At 44.0% G+C, this 26,158-nt stretch overlaps 1 protein-coding gene across 1 annotated transcript in view; it reads right to left on the reverse strand.

Annotated features, from left to right (window-relative positions):
• Nucleotides 1-26,158, reverse strand: part of EIF2AK2 (eukaryotic translation initiation factor 2 alpha kinase 2) — a 294,290-nt gene that overhangs the window by 90,898 nt on the left and 177,234 nt on the right. The window contains exons 8-9 of the mRNA XM_069234526.1: nucleotides 9,316-9,438; nucleotides 6,787-6,912 (exon numbers count right to left, since the gene is read on the reverse strand). Coding sequence (XP_069090627.1) covers nucleotides 6,787-6,912; nucleotides 9,316-9,438 — 249 coding nt within the window. The remainder of the gene's footprint in view (nucleotides 1-6,786; nucleotides 6,913-9,315; nucleotides 9,439-26,158) is intronic.

Raw genomic sequence — 26,158 nt, forward strand, 5'->3', positions numbered from 1 at the left:
GAAAATGTTGGCCTTTTCACGATCCTGGAAAACTTGCGTAGGTGCCATCACTGAATCTCATGTGTGCTCCTGTGGAACTCCTGCAGCATAGAGCGAGACCAAAAAAAAAGGACGTGGTCTGAGGACAGATAGCTGAAGGCCATGTGTGGCAGAGGTATGGGGAAATGGGGTTGGGTCGAGGGGGGGCTTCTGGCTGGCCAACCCCTTCCAATTGCCACTTGCAAATTCACTGAAAAGACAAAGGTTAAAGTGGAGATATATGTGAGGAAGGTAGTAAGATTTTAACTTACATTAAAAAAAAATGTGCCAGTTATATGTAACTACCATAATACCGATGTAATCTTCATGATGTGATGACTTGGACGCAACTTCTGGTAGCACAGCAGGATAACTCCTCCCCACAAGATGCCATACATCAAAGACCTCATCTGTGCAGTAGAAAGGCAAAATACCTAAAAGACATCCTGTGCAGATCGGAATTCAAAAAGAATCCAGATAAAAACATTGTTTTCAAAAACTTTGTGGTTCTACAAAGGCCATAATAGCTCAATGTGTAAAATGGGTATCAGCCTCAAAAGGCTGCAAATACCACACATGGGCTGTAGAAAGGCAAATTGACTTAAATACATCCTATGCAGATCAGATTTCAAATAGAATCCAGTTCATTTTTTACACTCTGGATTTCACAACTGCCATAATACCTCAATTTGTGAAATGGGTATCAACAAAAAATACTTTCAAGGACCCAGAAGGATAAGGCCACAGAATAAAATGATGGTTGAAGTGCACCAGCTTTAATGTTATTTAAATAACAGTAAAAAGCACAATTCCCTCACTGAAACTACAAAAATAGGAAAATTACTGGAATATTCATAAACCAAGCCCATGAAAACCATAATCTAAATTCCATTAATATAAATACGATTTCCATTTCTTCGCCATCCATCACATAACAAAACCTTTTGGAGGTGGTAACCGGGACCTGCTACAATTTCAGAAAGAAACAAATGGATCATGTGCTTGTACAGTGTTTAAAGTGGCCTCAGCTCAGACATGGAAATATAACTACTCTTACCCAAACATTAAAAACCTACAGAGATTTCTTCATCCAGATACCGATCTTCTATTGTAGCAAATAATAAAGGATAGCTTTCATACCCACTATTATATAATAGTACAGTCATGTAAATTATGTCAAAAGATTCATCAATATTTCTCTTTGGAACTGTGGTTTGATCTCTGATCAAAACATATCTGAATGCTTCTGAACAAAAATGTACTTAGATATAAGTAACCAATAAGTATTAGCACTCTGGAATAGACCCTTACACAAATATACCATAATAGTTTTTGGTCACCTGGGAATTGAAATGTTATGAAACTGGATGGATACATCTAAATAACAATTTTTCTGAATACCATTACCTTGCGAACACTTGTAATCTGGTGTGTGAATATCACGTAACCCTCTATCATTATAGGGATTACACTCCAATTTTGGTACACCTCAAAAGGAATTAACTGGCAGTCAGCCTTGGGCTCCAAGGCGTCTTATACGATTAAGGTCTGGGCTGGGAGATGTTTTTAAAAATGAAATCCATCTAAATTGGAGATCTTGCCATTACCTGCCAACATTAACTCATCTGAGAATGAGTGGGTCCCCCTCCTGTGAAGGTGATAAGGAACTTGGAGATTTTGATGGATTTTAAATTGGAATTCAATAAGCATACTGCATCAGCGGTAAAGCCAGCTTTTTCAGCTCCCCGGCTTAGAAACAAGTCCTCATCATTCTTTCCTTTTCAAAACGGAATAAGATTGCCAATGTCTTTACGCAATCTAGGCTTGATGTCTATAACTTAATTAGGACTTGCAAAGAAAAGCATCTACAAACAAGAAGCCGATCAGAATGCTACCGATTGATTGATTCTCCATCTGCATAGATTTTAAAGTGTATTGTTGAAAAGCTTCATTGGCTCCTGGTACACAAATATTTTAACTTGAAAGCTGCATACAGAATCTTTTCTATATACCACAGCAGTAGGCATTTCCTTATTGGCCGAAACATTTGTAAAGAATGTTCCCTCTAGGTGCATAAGGTCTCAAAATCAAGTGCTGGAAGTGACAATTTTTACTGAGAGGCAGAGCTTTAGAATTTGAGATAGGTGCAAGAAGGTTGATCGGCTTCTCATAATAGTGGAATGCCAACTACATTCTGAACCTAAGGGGGCATGTTCTAGACCTGAGAAAGATCGAAGCGAGTCCCAGAAAGTGGTGGAGTGATAAGGAAATATGGACGAAAACATAAACCATGGTCAAAATAGAAGTACCCTGAAACTGACTACTATGCTACACTATATTAGTGCCTAATCCTTCTATTACAGAAATGACCATAAAACAAGTGCAATTAACAAGATGTCTGTAACTATTCATATATAATAATAATAATAATATGTTCTCATATGGTTTCTCATGTGAGGTTTATGCAACCTATTACAGCCCAATACATTCTACCACAAATAAAGACACAAGTTACGTAACAGCATCTTGGAACAGACCTGTTGTGAAATCGGTCCGACAGATTTTGCACAATTGGTATGCACATAACTAAACAGTAGTACTCTGAAACAGACATATGCAATATTTTGTCAGTGCCAAGTTAAACTATATACCTAAAGATTGTGACAGGTGTAAATAGTGAGGCAACTATCTATACAAAACAATATGGTCTCATGTGGTTCTGTAACTAAAGAAGACAAGCATATTTCTACATTTTGTATGTATGTGTCTCTGGTTGCGTTTTCACCACCCAATATGGCATACTTTATGTTGCTTCAAACAAAACACGAACTATGCTGACTGTTTACAACTAGCATTCGCACCTAACTGCCAATATAACATGCATCAGTAACACGTCATTATGTGTTTCACACCAGATGCCATGACCGCAGCACCCACATTGTAACATTGCCACCTCTATCTTCCAAAACAGATGGATTGAACAAGGTCCAAGCTTATGGACAGACCGTTCTCAACCAGGGGGCAACCAATAGCTTTCTACCCAATCAATATTCACTTTACAGAATGCAAGTAAGGAACGGAATACGGATAATATTAATATCGAACTACAACCTAACCTCTTGTAACTAAATATTTTTTAAGAACTGCAACTCATGAGGGAAAGTCTACAGTATAAACAGATATTTCCAGCGCACTTCCTCAATTTCCTTCCAAACTATACTGATGCTTCCAGTAGGTACTGATGGACAATCCTTTCTTAAACAACCCCCATCTTTGACCTTTTCAAGAATGCTAATTGCCTCATGTCTTTAAGGTAATATTACACTTCTCATATTACTAGTTCATGTGTTTTATACCTTAGCTACACCAACAGACAACCTATCTTAGAGTTCTTCTCTAACTCTTTTCGACGTTATCCTTTTCTGCCTTCCCTATCACCCGGCAACTAGACTAGTTTTGACTTCTAATGCTGCTTGCTTTCTCATGCTTAACAAGAGTGAATCTGTTTGTTGTGACTCATATTTTGCAGTGACCACCATAAGTCCCTAAGGTGATACATGGATAGCCAAGAGAGCAAAATAATAGGCAATTAGATTGTAAATGATGCATAGTTTCCATGGCTGCAATTTCAGTACTGACAAAGCTCAAAGCCTGCTTGCCATAAAAGAGTCAAACAGGTGGCTTTTAAGCTAAGCCTTAATGTGTCACATTCAGGAAATGAACCTCGACAACTTGTAAACATACTACATGTACTACCAAGAAGAATAACATTTACGTACTTCGAAGAGCTCAGCTGAACTTTAGGAACTGTGCTGTTTGAGCCGCTTGTCCTGAAATTTGATTTGATCTACACTCTAGCCATTTGTTTATAAATTCTGTAGTGGAATATTAAAGTCGTTGCAAGTAATGTAGGTACCACTGGTCCAAAAATGATGGAAACAATGGTTTTCATATGTGGTGCTGGACCAATTTGACGGTGCCCTAGTCTATGCACTTTAGCACAGCTTAAGTGTTAGAGACAGACAGGAGCTGAGTTATCTTGGGCAGGAATCAGTTACTGTGCAGATTCAAATCATTTTTATAACTAATGTATTTGATGTAACAGGAATCCCTTCTTATCCCTGATAGCTTTTAATTCTTCCTTTATGTCTGAAATAACTGGTAACTGAGTAGCTGCCGGATACACTTCTAATTGGGCACCGCGGCAAACTGTCATACTGTTATGATCAAAATGAGTAAAATTACATATTTTCACAGTTAATGCCAACCTCATGCAGAGACGTTTTAAGGCATTGGGGAAGTGTGCTATGGCCCAGGAGCCCAGCCTTTCGAGGTGGGGGGCTGACAGTGCCAGCTGCAGAGAGTCTTTCCCTAATGACCTTTAATAATTCTTAAACAGGGTGTTTTAAATATCATTTTCCTTTAATTTTTTTAATAGGGGTGATGTGTGAGTCTTTTACAGATATTTTGCAGCGTAATATTGTGTTGGTTTCATGCAACATATTTATATATGAAAGTTTCTTTTAGGTCAAAACAGCACCTCACATATGAGAAATGGTAGGGTATAACAGAGACTATTTTCAGTAATACTAGCGAGCCGCTGCTGTCTTACAATATAGAAAACACACGTCACTATCCCTGAATATTAGATGTAAACATATTTAGAATTTGGACAAGTGTGCCAGGGCACCATCAGTGGCCCAGCGAAAGAGCGCATGAAAGACCAAAACTCGGATAATAAATTCAAAGTTGTTCTAAACAGGGGCCCCCAAAATACATTTGGCTCAGGGCCCCTAAAATCCTTAAAATGTCCCTGAACTCATCACAATCTTGATCTAAAGGTAGCACCAGTGAAGAGCTGCTCAATGGGTATGAAAGTCACAGGGAGATATGATGCACAGAAAAACACAGTAAATCAACTACCATAGAGGAGCCGAACAATAGAAAATATCATTTCGGTACACTACAAACAAAAATGCACCAGTGCCAGAAAAATCCCCACTAACTCTGTGTCCCATACGGTTCCTCACCAAACTTCTGGACAAGAAAGAACTATGTTGCGACTCCTGACAGGCGAGGCTCAAGGAGGCAACTGAAAAAGTTTGGAAGAAACTTGCAGATCTTGAGAAAGAATTGCTTGTAACCTACAAAGGCAAGTTAACTAGTGTGATAGCAGAGCATTTGCACACTCGACAATGTAGATAGGCATGTGCAACGGCACGGAAAGGGGACAGTAGCATCAGAAGACATCTGCGATCTTACTTCGCTAGTTCTTTTCATGCTGTTTTCCACATATGTTTCATTATGGCGGCCACCTCAGAGACTCTGATAGCATGTGGATTGCTGATGCCAGAACCCCTACAAACGTTACAGATGACAAGGATGGTACGGATGCCACAGTTCACATGCTGTTTCAGTTATCTTAACAAAGTATGTTTTACTAGCAGGCTACAAGGTACATGTCAACAAATCCGTGATCATGTCAAGGGGCATTAATTAGGTGCACCGCTGGACTGCTTATCAGATGGAAAATTCAAAGCATTTAGGAAAAATAATTCCAAAGAAGCTTGAAGACACCCTTTGCTTGAACTACAACTCACTATGGTTTGCAATTCAACAATGTTTGCATCATAACCAAAAGCTGCCACTATCTTTGCTTGGCAATGTCAATTATATCAAGATGACAATCCTCCCTAAATTATTATACCCTTTATTAACACATTCCTACAAACATAACTAACACCTACATACATAACTTTTTTTATAAGTTAGACGCCGGTATTAACAGAATTATCTGGTAAAATACATAGCTACAATCATTCAAAGTAAATGAACACATAACTAAAACATACTGCGTGTGACATTGAACTTCTTAGATGAGCACAAGTCACCAATGGAAGTCCTTAAAATGGCTATTTATGAATACCTGGATGAATCTGCCATCAAAAATAACTAATGCAGTGGTCTGAATAAGCCACTCATACCAGATAATTAAAGCACACCTTAAACTGCAGTAGAGAAGTTACTAATTGCGGGGATAATCAGGTGGTCACATTTTTAAGTACCTGATTCTGGGGTACATTTTCTGAAAAATCACTCTATTTGCCTCATTCCCAAGGAAAAAAAACCTTCATTGTATGAAGCCATGAAGACAAACCAGAGAAGTACCTCGAAAATAATTACATGGTTTTCCTTTCCTTGCTCGGCATGGAGGATTTGAACTCGGTGGGGCATCTGGAAGAGTCCTGCAACAACCTAAATCATGTTAACTCAATTACAAAATACATTAAGGAAGACAAAAACCTTTTCCAGATCTTCTGCCTCTAGCACTATGAAGGAACTCCATTGGCTCCCGATAAATCAGAGGATAGCCTCTAGATCTTTGTGCATAGTTTTCAAAGCACTTCAGGGTAAGGCTCCTCTGCCCCTACAAAAAGATTAAAAAGATACATGCCAGGTTCAGCAACAGCAAACCTCATTGCAAAATTCTGTAGAAAGAGACAGGGCAGTCAAGCATTTACGGTCAGAGTGGCTCAGCTTTGGAATAATCTACAAGCCACTCCAAGATTTGCAACAGACCTAAAACACTTCAGAAAATCCTTAAAATCCTGGCTCTTCCCTGTATAACTCAATGATCATTGATTCCGCTCCCTTGATACCAGTATGGACCTTGTCTACACACAGGCCTTCAGCGCCAGGATGCCTGTAAAGTAATAATGCTCTTTTTAATTGTTATAAATACATTTTGACAGTGATGTATAAACGTACCTCGAGTTAGTAGCTGTTTCACTCAAATCAGCATAAAATGTGGCCCGTTCTTCCCAGGAGGTGTAATAGCGAACAACATTTGGATGATTAAGATCTGCAAGAGTAAGTACCTCCGACACCGCCTTCCTAATGAAATATATGAATAAGTGATGCAATTATACACATTAGAATTGATGGCTTCATATAGTATTGGACTGTTAAAGTTTTGGCTATTAAACATACATAAAGGATGGGTGGATGCATCAACATTTTGGCACTGAGTGAAGATACAGATTTAGGAAAATGTCTTCCTGTTTTACACGGATGTAGCAGTACCAACGTATATATGATAAAAACATAATATACTAAAATTATTTCAGAAGGATTTACTGCACTGCAAAAATCAATAAGTTGCCAGTCATTCTGATACCACCAAATGCTGTCTAAATAACTGGAACCCAGTAACGACCCAAGGAGATTGTGGGGGTATATAACTGACCTACCTATGTAGTTAGAAGGGGATTCTGTTGTCCACCAATACTTCCCTAAAATTTATTGTAATTCCTTATTTTCGAACAAAGTCAGGGAGTAATCTGTGCATTTCACAAACTGTCTATAAAAACTTCAGCAAGAAAAATTTGTAACCAAGTGAAATGAATTGAGTTGCCTCAATGTGGGCTAGGATATCAAAATAGATGAGTTTAATTTATTGCAGGGATATATGGGTTACGTCCAGGCAAGGGTCTTTCTTTTGAACTGTAGCATTTTGTGAAAATTAGGATATTGTAGGGCAAACAAGTTAGTTTATTTAAATGTACAAAGGGTATTTGTATAGTGCGAACATGGCCACAGGAACAATTAATCTGCATGAGAAGTAAATCACGTGATGTGAGTTAGATAATGAACAGTAACATTTTATGAATGCAAAGCTCAGCGTGCTTGCCAGAGAAAGGATGATCTGAAGAGAAGATGAGAGACAAAATGGAAGCTGGGTAGACTTTGATGTGATGTCAGAAGGAAAAGCCCAGAAAGAAAAAGCTCAAATGAGTACAATAAATGTTTTGCCTTGAAGTTTTTCAAGCTATTCACTGCTTTATTTCTTGGCTTCTTTAGTACCTGCAGAAATGTTGAGTTTATCTATTGAGATAATTCTGGTGCCAAGGATGAAGCCGACTACAGAATTCATTTAGGTTTTAGGAAGCTGTTATGTATTTAAGTGAGTAGACAAAACTGTGTTGCTTTTGTTGATGGGGAGAGAGCAAGGCGTCAGACTGTGAATTTTATGTCTTCAGAAGGAATAGAAGGTTGATGTGCCTATAGATGGATGGAGATATCAATCCCCAAAATCACAGCACCAATGCTTTCATTACGAAATTTGAAGGAACACCAAAGCAGTAAAGTTGCATTATATATTAGTGCTACTTTGCCGCCAATAATTTTGGAAGTTTTTTTTATAACAGATTTTATTAAATTTTCCACCCAGGCAGGCCAGCTGTCCGACAAGCTACAGAAGCATTTTGCAGTAGGAAACTCTAACCATTAACATAAATCAGGTACAAACAACCACTCACCCTCCGCCCTCTCACTCGTTCCCCGAATTCCCCCAACTGTATGGTAGAGAGTAGATTGTCCTGATCATATCATATAGCACTATAATTTCCGATCTCTTCTTCCAAACAGGTGTGAGGATTATGAACAGGTTCCAGCACTATGCCCCTATAGTGGGCCCACCTCTGCCAGATTTTGGGGTGTTTATGTGGGCAACTCATTGTCTGGGAGCCCGCCATTTCGAGCCCTATGCAATGGTCCACACCCCAGTTCCATACCTTTATAGATGGTGTGCTATCCGATTTCCAAGCCTGTGCTATGTCCCTCTTAGCAAGAGTGAAGCCCAGGAAGAGGATGCCCGTTTGTATCTACTGGCGCCGAGCCCATCGGTGGTATGTAGTATAATTAGTCTAGAGTCTAAAGGAATGGTCCACAAGAGCATCTTCCCTAGGCAGTTAGTGACTCCCTTCCAGTAATGATCCAGGGCGAGGCAACCCCATAGTGTATGTATAAATGTGTCCTCCCCCTGATTGTCAGCGGTGACAAACAGGTGAACCCACCACCCCCATGCACCATAGCTGATGTCTCGTGTAGTAAGCCCTGTGAAGGTATTTGAGTTGGATAAGGCGGAGCTGTGCCGAAATGGCCACCTCTCAGGGCGCCTGCACCGCTTCCGACCAGTCATCTTTGTCTAGGGTGTCTAAGTCCACCTCCCAAGTTTGCCAGAGTGCTGTGAGTGTATGGGTGCTATTGATGACCAAAGAGTGATATATTTTGGAGATTTTGTGCGGTCCCTGAGGTCTCTAGGGAGGTGGTTTTAACACTGTATTCTTTGTTTAAATCAGAAAATGGTGAATAACAATGAGAATCAGTCACTTAGATGTTTTTCCCTCACTCCACAGCATTTTTGTCCTATGCACATTACCAGGTTTTGCAGAAGTACTATACAAATTGGTTTAACTAAACAAACTAGAACAAAGATTCTTTCTACTTGACACTTACCCCTTATGTAGTTTTACTTTTTTCACAGCATAGTACTTGCAGTCAACTTTGTGTCTTGCTTTGAAAACACATCCATATCCACCCTTGCCAAGCTCGGATATATTGTCAAACATTTCAAAAAAGCTAAAAAAAACAAGCAATATAAAAAATATTTACTGATTAGGTCCTCATCTTTTTCAGTTGCATACACAATATCACAGTACACAGGTCACAGCAGTTTATCTGAAAATTAAATGACGGACAGTATGACTCTTCTCTGCTAAGACAAGCACACATAAATGTATATATATAATTTAACAGTGGCAGTCACCACTTTACAACTTTGGTTCAGACACACTTTCCATTGAAAAGGCATTTTTTGACTGCCCTGTAACTTTGAGAATCCTAATCTACAAACCGAGGTCCACTGTTCTGAACTATATGGCCCGCTCTACCGATTAGGGTGTGAGTCTTCGGTCCCCACAAGCACTTGTTTTTTTAGGAACAATAGCACCCACTCACCATTAGGAGACACAGTTCATCATCGGGCCATGCCCCTGCTCAAGCTGGTACTGCAATGCCTGATAGGCCCTCCTAAAAAAATCTCTTTGCGGGAGATCTCTTTAAAGAGATTGCCAAAGTTTAGTGGGTGTGTGAGGAACTGGTACAAGTGTGTCAAAAGTGACTACGGGTGTCAAAAAGACAGTCTTTACTACAACCTGACACCAATGTCAAGATTAAAAACAGAAAAAAAGAAAACAACAGAGTGTGATGGTCTGGTTCAATATGAAGTGAAAAAGTGTATACCTAACACCTCAACTGTTGCTGTATTTATGGAAAGACTGTGTGCGGGTATTCCCTACTCTACAGAACCAATGGTTAACACGTTTCTCGCCCATATAGTCACAGGGATCTAGTGGTCATTCACCAGGACCTAACATATAATTCCTAATCCTCACCAAGAGAATAAGAATACTCGATATCAACTAGATAGATGAAACCTAAACCTCATAGTGGAATTTTGCTGATTGATATGCAGGCACCAGGATAAAAGAAAAATAGTAGAATAGTATACAGATATGAACAGAGTTGTGGACACATTTTGCACCCTTGAAACAAGTGCATCATGTGCAAGTGAACAATGCAAGTCATACTCGTGCTACTAGAGGAGTGTATGGTTTGAATCTGGACATGCATAAAAACAGTGCTTAACACACCCCATAGAGTCACTCTTGCCCTATTAGATTCAGGTACAGGCCCCTTTGGGATAAGATGAACGCTAGCTGTTCCTCCAACAAAATAATCTACCAAAAATGGGAATAGCCAAATCAGAGCATAACAAAACAATAATTTGCCCCAGGAGACTGGGTCGGCGGGGCCCACTGTAGATGGGGGATGAGGAGGGATACATGCCCCCACCCCTAATGTTAATGTATTTGGCCCCACGAAATAGGGTCCAATTAAAGCCATGTGTGTGGGGGGGGGGGAAGGGTCTTTATGTATGGTAATAAAATATTATTTTTACTTTATAAAAACAAGAAGGCTAAAGTGACATTATGGTTAGTTGAAAATTCCAGAGCCAATGTAATATTTGAAACTCCAAAAACTACTGAAATTCACCAGGTATAGTTGTCTCTAGTAACTATAACTCGTGCCTTAAGGTAACTATAATACACACCCTAGCCATACACTAGTAATTACCTCCAATATTGCATCACGTATGAGTTGTTGTATGACATCATTCATAACATCACTGTAACAACTGAAATTCCATTTTTGATGATAAGCCTGTGCATGGTGGGGCGTGGTAACTATAACTGGTGAATTGTAGTGCTTTTTTTGAGCTTGTAACATTATGGTGGCACTGAAATTTTCAACTAAGTATAACATCAATTTAACCTTTGGTTTTTGCAGGTTATATATATATATGTATGTATATAAACACACATATATATATATATTTATATAGATAGATAGTAAAGCAACTCTATACCTATCAGTGCTTGAGCTCTATATCTATCTGTTAAATAATACAACAATATTAATATATAATATTAATAATATTTTAATATTTTATATATATATATATATAAGTATATATATATATATATATATATATATATATATATATATATGTGTGTGTGTATATATATATATATATATATATATATATATATATATATGTGTATATATATATATATATATATATATATATATATATATATTTCAAAATGAAAACCGGAATGCAGAAGCTATAGCGCTGCGGTCCCAGGCAGGGTCCGGAATTCCCAAATATGCAGTTATTTTTTCCTCTAAATTGAAGGAAAAGCTGGGACACCTCCAAGTTGCTGACAATGAATAAAGATTTATTTGGAAAAATTACTCCCCTCCAACGCTTTTCGGCCGTAGCCTTTATCACGGATGGAGTGTGTATGTGAAAACACAGCATAAAAAGCATTAAACATAAAAGACGAACACATATCTAGATTTCAGTCTTAGCACATTCACATTGGTGGCCATCTTGGAATGGTGTAGAGTTTGTCATTATATATGTCATAGCATTCTATTTTTCCATATAAAACATTGCATATATACATGTTCTTCTCAGATGCCTAATATAAAACAGAATATCAACATATATCTCCATTCATTAATATCAACTCTCAATATATATATATATATATATATTTATATATATTCATATATTACACTTAGTTGTGAGATATCAACATATACAGTTATTGTGTCATGATTCTATGATTCTATTATATTGTATATATGTTTCTAATTAATTTATATAATCAAATAAGTGAGCCCACACATTCATCGGCCCTATTATCTCTACTTCTATAAATACAAATGGTACCTGCGTATATGCCAAAATTCAAAACTGACTTCCAGAAATATCATATTATGCCCCAGTGGGCAAAACGTAAAATCAATAATGCACATTTCAATATATAGCAGAATACCTAAAAAAAATTAAATACACTTCCACACCAAATATCAAATTACATAAATGAATTCCCAGTTTTTTCATCTAAAGTGCAATTACTTTGTATTGTCTAAATTTCTTTCTCCTAATTCGGAATAGGTCCGATTAATACTAAGTGATTGATAAAAAAACAATTGTGAAATCTCCAAATACCACACTAACTGAAAATTAAAGAAATAAAATTAAATTAAAAGATATTTAAAAATATCATGCAATAATCATGACATAGAGGCTCGTGTAGTCATGAATCTTGTACTTCTATCCTTAATGTATACACATTTCTTTGCTGGAGTTTAACCCTAAAGGATCAATTGTGTCAAATTTGATTATATATTTGGATTCCAAAATCCTTAGCTCTCGTTCTCTATCTCCTCCTTGACAATTTATTTTCACCTGGTCAATCACTGTAAACCGAAGTAAATTTGCATTACCAAAATGTTTGTCATAAAAGTGTCTTGCCTCTGGATAGTTTTTGTCATAATTTCTAATCGCTCTTCTGTGTTCTCATACCCTCTTCTTGGCACTATGAATTGTGCTGCCCATATATATCTTCTGACAGGGGCATATTAGACAATATACACAGTATGTTGAATGGCAAATAAAACATTTTTTTATAACATGTTCCTTCTGGATAATTGTCACTTCTATTTTTTTTACAATTTTTGCTGTTCCTGCATGTTTTGCAATGCATACAACAGTAAAAACCTGATGGAAACAAAGTCCTGTATTCTTGATCACAAGTTACAAAGTTATGACATAAATCCTCTCTTAAAGACCTGTTCTTTTTTAAAGTGATCTGAGGTGAGTCTTGTATAAATTTGCTTAGCATAGAGTCTGTCTGTAAAATGTGCCAAATTCTATTCAAAATTTCTCCAACGCTGTAGGATTGATTACTATAAGTCGTAAGAAATCTAATTGTTTCCATTTTTTCTTCTTTGGGACAAATCTTAAATAATAGATTTTCCCTACAGGTCTGGTCTACCTTTTGCTTTGCCTGTGTAATAGTCCTCATATCATATCCTCTTTCCTTAATCCTTTAACACATAACTTTGCATTCTTCTTGATAGTCTTCCTCGTCACTACAAATCCGTCTTGCTCTCAATAGTTCCCCAAGTCAACCATTCTTAACCACCACTTCAACGTCCGGAAACTCAATATTTTTTTTTCTAGGCTGTTCAGCAAACTTTAAGTTATAATTATTCTGATTTATACTCTTAACAAAACTCAGGGTACATCCCCTCTCCAAATCACAAAGATAGCATCAATATAGCTACACCACATAATCACTTTTTCATCAAACTCCTTGAACTCAGTAGAGATCTGCTCTTCCCACCATCCCAAAAACAAATTTGCGTAGCTGGGGGCTAAGCATGTACCTATAGCAGTTCCCTACAATTGCCTGTAAACCTGATTGTCTAACAGAAACAAATTATTCCTTACACAATAGCTTATCATATCACATAACATCTCTGTATTTAACAGTAATGAAATGGATATTGCTTGCATATAATGTCTGATTGCCTTCAGGCCCAGATCATGATCAATACTAGTATAAAGACTAGCCACATCCAATGTCAGCAATAGATATTCATCTTCCCATTGTCTATTGTCCATAATTTTCAAGAAATGCGTAGTACCTTTCACATATGAAGGCATTATCTCCACAAATAGGCGAAGAAAATAATCAATATATTTAGAAGTGTTCTCCAAAAGGGAACCCATAGCTGATACAATTGGTCTACCCACCCGGTGGATTGGATTTATCTTTATGTACCTTGGGTAAAAGATATAGGTGGTCATTACAACCCTGGCGGTCGGTGTTAAAGCGGCGGTAAAACCGCCAACAGGCCGGCGGTAAAACAAATGGAATTACGACCGTGGCAGAAACCGCCAACATAGACAGCCACTTTAACACTCCGACCGCCACGGCGGTACAAACACCGCAGGGGTAACCGCCAACAGACAGGCGGAGGACAATGTACCGCCCACAGAATTACAACCCACCAATCCACCACCTTTTCCGGGGCAGATTCAGCGCGAACAAAAACACGGCGGAAACAGGACTTCAAAGTGAAAACGCTCACCACTACACACCCCACGAGGAACCAGGATGCCATGGAACCGGAGCTCCAAATTCTGCCAGCCTTTATCTTCCTGCTCCTCTACCAGGAGCACAAACGCCGGCGGTGAAGACCACAGTGAGTACTGCACCTACGACATAGGGGAGGGGGGAGGGAAAAAACAGTGACACACACACGCAACACGCAAAACCTCCACCCCCACTCTCACCCACTACAACACACACACAAGTACATGTTGATACATCACAGTTATACCCCTCAACCCCCCCCCCAGAAGAATGCAAGGACAAAAGGAAATGAGTTGAATTATTGTAATATATTAAAATACAGTAATAAAAAATATTTACATATATACACATTTACACTATGAACAATTATATACACCAAGAACACAAGTCCAAGGGATTCCACCATCATAGTCTGTGGATCACTGGGCCCAAAAGGCATGCGTGAGGCCCACACTCAATACCCGATCAAAACGGAGAGAACACTGCAGGGGCATCAGATAGAAGTAAAACAGGCACCCCAGGGGGAAGGGAAAGGGGGGCACCTCAGCCGGTTGAGTGCACGACGCCAGATCCACGAGGGAGCTCCATGCCCATTGATGTATCCTGGGGAGTGCAAAGCCACAGTCTCTCAAGTCTCTACAGTGGGTGGTTTGCCCACTGTTCAATCCTGGGGAGTGCAAAGCCACAGTCTCTCAAGTCTCTACAGTGGGTGGTTTGCCCACTGTTCAATCCTGGGGAGTGCAAAGCCACAGTCTCTCAAGTGGATAACAGTCTGCACTGGTTCTGGAGGGGACCCTGTGCCCAGGGTGCTTTATCCTTCCAAGGACAGAGGTAGTGGATGTATCTCTCCACTGGTTCTGGAGGGGGCCTGGTGCCCAGAGTGCTTCATCCTGCCCGTGGCGGACTCAGTAACGTCGGAATCATTTGCGCTGACTGGCCTGCGGGGCTGTTGGCGGTGGTGTCCTGGGCAGCGGTGCTTGTGGAGGTGTCCTTGGCAGCGCTGCTTATGGCGGCGGAGTCCTGGGCAGCGGTGCTTGTGGCAGCGGTGTCCTGGGCAGCGGTTCAGCTGCTGGCGGTCTTGTTCTGCCCTGCGGGGCTGCTGGCGGCAGTGTCCTGGGCAACGGTTCAGCTGCTGGCGGCGGTGTCCTGGGCAGCGGTTCAGCTGCTGCTGGCGGTTGCTTCCTGGGCAGCGGGGCTGCTGGCGGTCTTGTCGGCTGTGCTGATCTTCCCAGACTTGCCGCTTTTACTGTGCCCCTTTCCGCCCTTGGATGGTGTTGCAGCTGTCTCCACACTCCCAACTGGACCCCTGTGAGTGGGTTTGGTGGCTGGTTTCTTTCCCCTCTCCCGCCGGGCACTGTCCAACTTTTTATGCTTGACAGGTGGGGGACTGTCCGTGCTCTGGCTCCTTGCCACACTGCCTGCCCTGCTGCCTGCTGCACTCCATAATCCGGTGACTATGGCACCACTGGGCCCGCCGATGTTGTGGCTGAGTTGCTAGGTTGGGACCTGGAGAGTCGGGCCCTAGGTGACTGATGGGGTGGGGGAGGTGAGGGAAAGAGGTCAAGGCTGGACAGGAAAGGTTTCTTAGGAACACTGGGACGGGTAGCTGAAGGGGGTTTGGGGGTGGAGGAAGAGGTAGTGGTTGTCGGCGGTGTACTTTTGGTGACTTTGGGTGAAGGTGCATGGGCTGGAGGCTGTCGTGAGGTGGATGGCTGTTGGGTGGGTGTGTGGCTGCGTTTGTGTACCTTGGGAGGTGGCCTCACAGACACACTGGCAGAGGACACAGGGGATGTGTGAATGGTAGTGGAGGTGGTGAATGCACGTGATCGGGGTGTGGTGGTGGGTGTGCTGGTGATGGACGTAGTGGCTGAGGATGTAGTGCATGCAGGTGTGAGTGTGAGGGCAGCAGGGGTGACAGGGGCAGGGCCTGAGGAGCCTGGGGCGAAGGTAATGCCCACCCTCCTGGGTGAGCGGGCACGGGGCAAAGGCTGAGGGGCTGCTGGGAGGGCGGTACTGGGAGGGCGGCTGTACCTGCAGATGCGGGGGGCAGAGATGGGGCCACCACCGCAAGGGAGCTCCCATCAGAGGAGGAGTCCGTCTCGCTGGTGTCAGCACCTGTCCCCGCCGTGGAGCTCCCCTCGCCCTCCATCCCACTGGGGAATTCGGAGTCCGTAGTTTCACCCTCCAGGGCTATGTGGGATGCAGCTCCCTCCTGCTCCGGTGCCACTGCTCCTCCGCCTGATGATGCTAATGCACACAAGTACAGGAAGACCACAAAAAGGGGGGGGGGAGACAGAAGAAAGACATGTTCAGTGCATGCAATACCGCTACCGTTGGCGGACACCACAGACACAGAAGCCCCCTGCACTACGCCGCGCACTTGGGGTCCACTATTCAATCCCTGGGACATGGCTTACAAGGCTATGGGTGATTTCTGCACACATGGATGTCACAGGAGCCGGACTAATGTAGTTGGCACTGTACACAGGTGGGGTGGGGTGCCACAGGGCCTGCCTGAAGTACGGAACTTAACTACCAAACTTGCCCTGGCCTAGGGGAACCCACAGCCCACCTCCCCCACCCAGACACCTAAAATGCACGCTGAATCAGCAGAATGAGAGTGTACTCACCCCCTTGTGGCTGCTGTGATGCCCTCAAGCATCCATCCAACTCCGGATAGGGCACCGCCAGGATCCTGAACATCAGGGGCGTCATGGTGCGACGGGCACCCCTCCCACGTTGGGAGGCCATCCCCAGCTGGGCCTCCGCCGTCTTCTTGCTCCAGCGGCGAATGTCCTCCCATCTTTTCCGGCAGTGGGTGCTCTGTCTGTGGTAGACCCCCAGGGTCCGGACTTCCTTGGCGATGGCACGCCAGATGTCCTTCTTCTGGTGGGCGCTGACCTACAGTAATTACCAACTGCACCGTCACATTCATTGGCCCGCATCCAATCCCTTGCCATGACACACATGCACTCACCGTCATTTCATGCACGCCTCATTCTCACCCCCCCCTATCTTTCATCCACTCCACTCCACACAGGCATTGCCCATACAGCATGCTCATAGTGTTTTTACCTGTTTGTCTGGAGGACCCTAGAGTAGCGTGTACTGGGGGAGGACCCCATCCACAAGTTTCTCCAGCTCCTCCGTACTGAAGGCAGGGGCTCTTTCACCAGACACTTGAGCCATTGTCTCTTCCAGACTGAGGTCACAGCAGCACTTGCAGTGTAGGTCCTCTCCTGTCGAATATCATGTATCGAGTGACTGAACAGAGAGAAAATAGCGGTCACGTCTGCGGCGGTGCGTAACGTCACCGCCAGCGTACATCATCATTGGCTCCTGGGACCCATAGGGCCCCAAGTTAACCAATGCAGAATTGCGCCGCGGTCTTTGACCGCCTACCGCGACAGTGTACAAAGCCAGCGCAGTTACCTCATATCCCCCTGTCCCACTTTACAGGTCAGGCAGCCACCATTTCAGGGGCCCACATGACATTATTTTTGACTGCGTCACACATACCTAGGCCTTGCCTAACAACTCATACAGGTAAATTTAGATTTATGAATATTTTCAGAGTAAGCTGTGTTTACGTACCTCAGAGATGGTTGACTCTCTGCTCGCTGTTCTCCTCCATAGGCACCGTCCGCTGGGGCATGTGAGGAGATGGCGGCATCCTCCGGTGTACAGACCGCTGGTGGACCTATCAACAATGGAGAAAAGACATGTGATCATCACCTACAGGCTTGATCGTGCCACAATCCAGGAACTGTGTGCCCAGTTGGAGCCAGACCTGATGTCAGCTATCCGCCATCCCACAGGAATCCCCCCTCAAGTGCAGGTGCTGTCAGTACTCCATTTCCTAGCAAGTGGGTCATTTCAAACAACAGTGGCCATAGCATCAGGGATGTCCCAGCATATGTTTTCCAACGTGTTGTCTGCCCTGCTGAAACACATGCGGAGCTACATCGTTTTCCCTCAGGTGGAAGATTTGCCTACAGTGAAAGGTGACTTCTATGCCCTGGGACATATGCCCAACATCATAGGTGCCATTGATGGGACACATGTGGCCTTGGTTCCCCCACGCAGGAGTGAACAGGTGTATAGAAACCGGAAGAGTTACCATTCGATGAATGTGCAGATGGTGTGTTTGGCAGACCAGTACATCTCCCATGTTAATGCAAAATTCCCTGGCTCAGTGCATGACGCTTACATCCTGCGGAATAGCAGCATCCCTTATGTGATGGGGCAACTCCAGAGGCACCGGGTGTGGCTATTAGGTGAGCACCTGGACCCAAATCAATGGGAATAGTTGTCTGGGTCTGTGGATGTTCCTATGAGTCAGTGTGTCCAACAGTTGGCCCTCGCCATTTGCAGGTGACTCTGGTTACCCCAACCTGTCATGGCTACAGACCCCAGTGAGGAATCCCAGGACAAGGGCAGAGGAACGCTACAAAGAGGCCCATGGGCGAACTAGGAGGATTATAGAGCGGACCTTCGGCCTCCTGAAGGTTAGGTTCCGGTGCCTCCATATGACAGGTGGTTCCCTATTCTACTCACCAAAGAAGGTGTGCCAGATCATCGTGGCCTGCTGTATGCTTCACAACTTGGCTTTGCGACGGCAGGTGCCTTTTCTGCAGGAGGATGGTCCAGATGGAGGTGTTGTGGCAGCTGTGGACCCTGTGGACAGTGAAGACGAGGAAGCAGAAGAAGAGGACATCGACAACAGGAACACGGTGATCCAACAATACTTCAAGTGAGACACAGGTAAGAAGACAACACTGCCTGCTACATCTTAATTTAATCCTCTACCTCTCTACTGTCTATCATTTTCACCCAGTGTATGGTCACTGAGTTGTCACTTTCCCGATTTCACAGATGTGGGTCCCACTGTGTGACATCTGCTTTGCTTCCTCATGGACTAGAGCTGTGTGACATAGGTATGTTGACATTACATTTGAAAGAGCATTTTGCCACTGTAATTGCTAATACACTATTTCAAAATCACAGACAGACTCCTGATTGTTTTGTGCTTTAAGGGTGTTTATTTAAGAGCTCAATATTGGAGGGGGTTGTAAAATGGTGAGGGGTGATGGTAGAGGTATGTCCATGGCAGAGTCCAGTCTATTAGTCTCACAGTTGCATTGTCCAAAGGGGCATAGGAAGTGGAGCTGGGACAGTTTAAGGATGGACAGGGTAACAAGGTGGGACAAAAGGATGACAATCAGGGTGGTCTCATTTCTTGGCGGGGGTCTTGGCATTGTTCTCTGTCTTTGTCCTGGATCTCAGGGACCGCTTGCGGGGTGGCTCTCCATCTGCAGGGGGTGGGGTGCTGGTGTCGTGGTCCTGTGGCCGTGCCTCCTGTCCACTAGCTCCGGTAGAGGTGATGGGCAGTTCATTGTCCAGGCTAGTATCAGGGGCTCCTTGTTGTGCCACAGTGTCCCTCCTGGTGTAGAGGAGTTCCTTCAGCACCCCTACAATGGTGCACAGGGTGGAATTGATGGATCTGAGTTCCTCCCTGAAGCCCAAATACTGTTCCTCCTGCAGCCGCTGGGTCTCCTGAAACTTGGCCAGTACTGTTGCCATTGTCTCCTGGGAATGGTGGTAGGCTCCCATGGTGTTGGAGAGGGCCTTGTGGAGAGTGGGTTCCCTGGGCCTGCCCTCCCCCTATCACACAGCAGCCCTCCCAGTTCCCCTGTGTTCCTGGGCCTTTGTCCCCTGAACCTTATGCCCACTACCACTGCCCCCAGGTCCCTGGTGTTGTTGGAGTGGTGGGTTATCCTGGGTTCCCTGTAGTGGTGGACACACTGCTGCTTGACGTGTCCTGGGGACAGAGGTATGGGCCCGCTGGGTGGGTGCTGTGCTAGTGTTTCCAGAGGGGGCAAGCTCTGTAGTGGCTTGTGCCAGTCAGAGTGGAACGGACTGTCCCGAGGTCCCAGATGGGCAGGGCATCTAGATCCAGTTGGACAGAGCTGCTGTAATCACTGTGGGCCTCTTCTGTGGGTGGAGTGGACATGTCTGGACCCTCCTGTCCGGTGACGTTGGGTAGGGGTCCTGCAGGGGTGTAAAGGCATGATTATTGCATCTGTATGTGCCATGGTGTGCAATGTGTGGGTGACCGTGTACCCCAGTGCTTGCATTCCTGTGTAGGACCTTGTGTGATGATGGTTTAGGGGGGTGTATGGGTATCTGCAGTGGCCATGCATTGGTGATGGGCGTCCATGCTTTGGTGTTGCACGCAGGGCTTGGTGTTGGGATGGGTGGTTTGTGATATTGGGACATATGTGAGGAGTAGGAGAGATGGGGGTGAGGACGAGGGTGGGGGTATGTGATGGCATGCAGGTAGGGTGGGGTATGTCATAGTAATGATTTGACTTACCAGAGTCCATTCCTCCAGCTACTCCTGCGTGGCCCTCAGGATGCAGAATAGCCAAGACCTGCTCCTCCCATGTTGTTAGTTGTGGGGGAGGTGATGGGGGTCCGCTGCCAGTCCTCTGTACTGCGATGTGGTGTCTTGAGACCACGGAACGCACCTTCCCCCGTGGGTCATTCCACCTCTTCCTGATGTCATCCCTGTTTCTTGGGTGCTGTCCCACTGCATTGACCCTGTCCACGATTCTTCGCCATAGCTCCATCTTCCTAGCTATGGAGGTGTGCAGCACCTGTGATCCAAATAGCTGTGGCTCTACCCAGATGATTTCCTCCACCATGACCCTGAGCTCCTCTTCAGAGAACCTGGGGTGTCTTTGCCGTGCCATGGGGTGGTGTGGGTGATGTGTGGGGTGGTGTGTGTTGTGATGTGTGGGGTGATTTTAGAGGTGTGTTGTGTGAGGTGCGTGGATGCTATGTGGGTGATGGTGTTGAGTGTCTGTGGATGCTATTGTTCTTTCTGATGGTGTCTCTCTCTGGCTTTCTTTCACAATTTTGGTAGTAAGGATTTGTGGGTGATGTGGGTGTGTGTTTTATATTGTATTGGGTGTGTGGGAGTGGTGTGTGTATGTGTATCAGGTGTGTGTATTTCGAATTGTCCAATGTGGATGTGTTTTGTATATGTGTGTGTATTTTGAGCGCTGCGGTGTGTACCGCCAATGGAATACCGTGGTTGAAAGACCACTGCGTGGATTCGTGGGTCGTGATAGTGTGGGCGTATTCCTGTTGGCATGACGGTGGAGGATTTGTTATCAACAGTTTATCACTGACCTTTGGTGTGACGGACTTGTGTGGGTGTCTGGATTTTGGCGGATTCCAGCCTTTGGGTCATAATGACCGTGGCGGAATTCCGCTGCCGCGGCGGTGTGTTGGCGGTCTTCTGCACGGCAGTATGCGGCTTTTACTACCAATGTTGTAATGACCCCCCATAGTATGGGAATCTTCAGATGATCACATTTCAATAATAAATACATTTCTTATACTATCAAACCCATATCCTTCCAATCAGAGAGCATCTCAAAATATTGTTCATTAATTCTCTATTGGACTGCATATAACAGTTTTTGTCACTTAGCTGTCTTACCCCTTCTGACAAATATTCCAAAACAACCACATTACCTCCTTTGTCAGACTGTCTGATGACTATACTTTTAGATTGCTTCAACCTTAATAGAGCTTTTGATTGAGATTCAGATAAATTCATTTTCTTAATATTTTGTGATTTGTATCTAATACCAACATCCTCGCCTGGTGGCATCCTCCAGGTTGAACGTGCCTCCCCCTGTGCCTTTCCTCCTTCTTGCGGTTTCACCCCTCAAACATAGAGTTTGCGGATCAAAAGGTCCTTTTGGGACTCCGCCCCTTCCTCTCCTAGGTAGCGCTGCCTAAAGGGGTCATACCCTATATCCTACAGAGAGAGAAGACAGACATCCTGTATGTTAGTGTGAGGCGGATGGCAAGGCATCGCCAAGCAGGTACCTCGTCCACCTCCTCACAACTAGGAAATATGATAGCCAGAGGTGTTATGGGAGGAGAGTGGGAGCATGATAATCTACAGCACTAAATGCCACAAACAGATGCTTACAGTGTAAGTATAATTTTCTGTTCGAGGCAAGTGTGACTGTGGATACACAGGCTGTGCATTGACTGTAAAGCAATCCTTCCAAAAACGTGTCAGCTAGCCTGTGGGTGTTGCAATGAATTGAAGAAGTGTAGGGAGTACTGCCTGTCCATTGTTGGCTTGTTGGTGGGACATCCCATCCTCACAATAATGTTTTGTCAAGGTGTGTGGTGTGGACCATGTTGCTGCTTTACAGATGTCAGCTATGGGAATGTTTCCCAGGAAAGCCATAGAAGCCCCCTTTTTCGTGTAGAGTGTGCTCTTGGAGGAATAGGAAAGGCTCTTTTAGCAGTTTGGGATACAATTGACTATCCATGTGGCTATACCTGACTTATACAGAGGTCTCCGTTTACGAGCCATGGAAAAAAAAAAACCAAAGACTTGTTGCATCTTTCTGAAAGGTTTAGTACTCTCTACAAAATACGAGTGCTTGCTTTACATCTAAGTATGGAGAACCTGTTTTGCAACCTGGTTAGGTTGTGTAAAGATGATGGGAAGTTCAATGATCTGGTTCAGGTGAAACAATGAGACCACCGTAGGAAGGAATTTGGAGTTGGTGCAGAGGACAACCCTATCCCTGTGTACTTGAAAGAAAGGTCCTTCTAGCGTTACTGTTTGGAACTCACTAACATGTCTGAGTGAAGGAATGGCAATGAGAAATACCACCTTCCAAAACAGAAATTGAAGGGCGCAGGAGTGGAGGGGCTCAAATTAGGGCCCTATGGGGGTTATTACAACTTTGGAGGAGGTGTTAATCCGTCCCAAAAGTGACGGTAAAGTGACGGATATACCACCAGCTGTATTATGAGTTCCATAGGATATAATGGACTCGTAATACGGCTGGTGGTATATCCGTCACTTTACCATCACTTTTGGGGCAGATTAACGCCTCCTCCAAAGTTGTAATAACCCCCTATATGTCTTGTGAGGACAATGTTGAGATTCCACGCTAGGGGTGGAGAACCTGAGGTGGGATAACCCTCTTGATGCCCTGCATGAAAGGCTTAGTGACTGGCATTTTGAAAAAGGTAATGTGTTGCCTGTTTTAAAGATAAGCAGCCACTGCAGCCAGGTTTGAGATTGTAATAGGGTGGATGGGACATCCGTCACATTTATGATGGGTAAGCCCAAATCAGGCCTTGAATTTTGGACGACAAAAGGTCCATTTGTGTGGAATGACAATACTGGACAAAGTATTTCCATTTGGCAGTGTACCAGACATGTGTGGTAGGCCTGGATTCTTCTTGGAGGATGCTCATGCATTTTGATGGTTAAATAAGGTACCTGGATTCCAAAACCTCAGGAGCCAGGTCGCAAAATTTTGCAATTTGAGGTCTGGGGGCCTAATTTTGCCACAGTTCTGTGTGAGAATGTCCGGCCTCTTGGGGAGCCTCTTGTGTGGAACCACCAGGAGTTCAAACAGAATTGCGAACTAGGGCTTGCGGGCCCAAGTGGGGGCTACCAGGATGAGGGTGAGGGAAGTCTTCTGTAGCTTCCAAACCACAAATGGAAGGAGGGGGAGAGGTAAAAAAGCGTAGGGAAAAATCCCCAATCAATTCATCCATAGTGGGTTGCCAATGACTGTGGGTGTAAGAACCTGGGAGGGAAGCTTTGGCATTTTCTGCGGTGAATAAATCTACCTCTGGGAACCCCCACCTCTGCAAACACAGAAGGAGCTCTCAAGGACTGGAGTTGTCACTCATGGACTTTTTGTCGCAGTCTGCTGAAGAAGTAAGCAAAGTCGTTGTCCACTCACAGAAGGTATTACATCAGCAGATGGATCTTGTTCTGGACAGACCATCGTCAAATGATCTGGTCCAGCTGAGAGAGATGGGGAGATTATGCTCCACCCTGTTTCTGAAGGCAGTAGACAGACGTTATGTTGTCTGTCCAGATGAGGACAACCTTGCTGTTCCCATGTGGTAGGAAAGCCTTCAGTGTTACGAGGACAGCTAACAGCTCTAAGTAGTTGATAGAGAGACCCAGATGTCTGGATTCTCATTGATCTTGGCCAGTCAGGTGTTTTAAGTGAGCCCCCACCCTGAAAGAGAGGTGTCAATTGTGATGGTTGCCTGTGTAACTGGGTTGAGAAAAGGCTGTCCCTGCAATAGGTTGTTTCACCACTGCAGAGAGCAATACGTATGGCAGCCCATCAACACTAGATCATCCCAATGACCCTCGGCTTGAGACCAATGATGAACTAAACACTCTTGCAACACGCGTATATGTAATCTGGCGTTAGGGTGTATTGCAATACATAAGGCCATCATGCTGAGGAGGCACATGACAATCCTAACTGTGAGCTGACTACCAGGCTGGAAGAGAGAAAGCAGCGCTGGGAAGTATTGCTTCCGGGCAAGGTTTGGGCAAACTTTTCCGATTTCGGAGTTAAGGCTTACGCCTAAGTTGGGTTAGATTTGGAGTGGCGGAGATGGGATTTGGCTGTGTTGATGGCAAAATCTAGCTTGCGCCGAAAGTTTATTGTGATCTGAGTGTGTTTGCAGCATTGCTGTTGAGTGGCACTCTTCATCAACCAGTTATCCAGGTTGTGAAAGACAAAGAAGCCCTGCCTGAACACGTAAGCGGCCACCACTGCAAGGCACTTGGTGAATACTGGAAGTGCTGTGGTGACCCCAAAAGAAAGTACTTTGAATTAGTAATGTTTTCTGCTGAGCACATGCATAAAATAGCATCAATGTGCCAGGTGGATTGGTATGTGGAAATATGCGTCCTTCAGGGCGAAAGCTGCCATGAAATTGCTTTGTTGGAGCAACGGAATAACATCTTGAAGAGTGACCATGTGAAAGTATTCTGAAAGGATGTTTTGGTTCAGATGCCTGAGGTGTAGATCAGGGCAGAGGGACCATCTTTCTTGGGAATCAGGAGGTAAAGTGAGAAGACTCCCATGCTCTGCAGATGTCAGAAGGTCTCCATGGCCTGTTTGAGGAGGAGTGCTGAGACCTTCTTTGAGTAGATGTTGGTGTTCTGGGGAGAGTTTGTGTTTGTGAGGTGGTATGTTGGGAGGCGTGGAAGTAAGCTCCAGACAATAACCATGTTGGATAATGTCTGGCACCCACTGGTTGGAGGTGACATTCTGCCATGTGGGCCCATGTGGAGCAGGCATCTGCAGGGAGCCCACAGCATTTGCCTTTTCTATCTTTTCCAAAATGTGGTTAACCTGCAGCCCGAACAGATGTTGGCCGTCAAATGGTATGTTGAGAAGGTGTTGCTGGACCCAGCTTAAAGCCAGTGATACAGAGCCAAAGACACTGGAGTTGATGCCCCTGGTGGCAGTGTCTGTATTGTCAAGGGCACACCGAATGGATGTGTTTGAGATAAATTTGCTCTCTGATACTATCTCATGCCCTTTTTTCTGTGCTCATCTACAACATATTGGGGCAGCTTCTCCATTTTATCGCAGTGGGCGTGGTTGTAGGGGGAGAGCAAACAAATCGAATTGGCAATACACCAATGATTAGCTGACTGCTGCAATTCGATCCTGCTGCATTAATTTATTTACTCTCCTTATTCGGTAGAGTAGAAACACTGGTGTCCTGAGAGTTTGCCCTCTTCCGAGTGGGGTGAACCACCAGGGAATCAGGAGGTAGTTGTCCCCAAATGTAGATGTAGTCAGAAGGGACGCTGTGCACTTTATTTTTATTTTTGTTTATTTTGAACAAAGGCAAATACTTTGTAGAGAGGTTGGTGGTGGAGACTGTCTCAAAAAGGAAAC

The sequence above is a fragment of the Pleurodeles waltl genome, chromosome 5 (assembly GCF_031143425.1).
Source record: "Pleurodeles waltl isolate 20211129_DDA chromosome 5, aPleWal1.hap1.20221129, whole genome shotgun sequence".
Lineage (NCBI taxonomy): Eukaryota > Metazoa > Chordata > Amphibia > Caudata > Salamandridae > Pleurodeles > Pleurodeles waltl.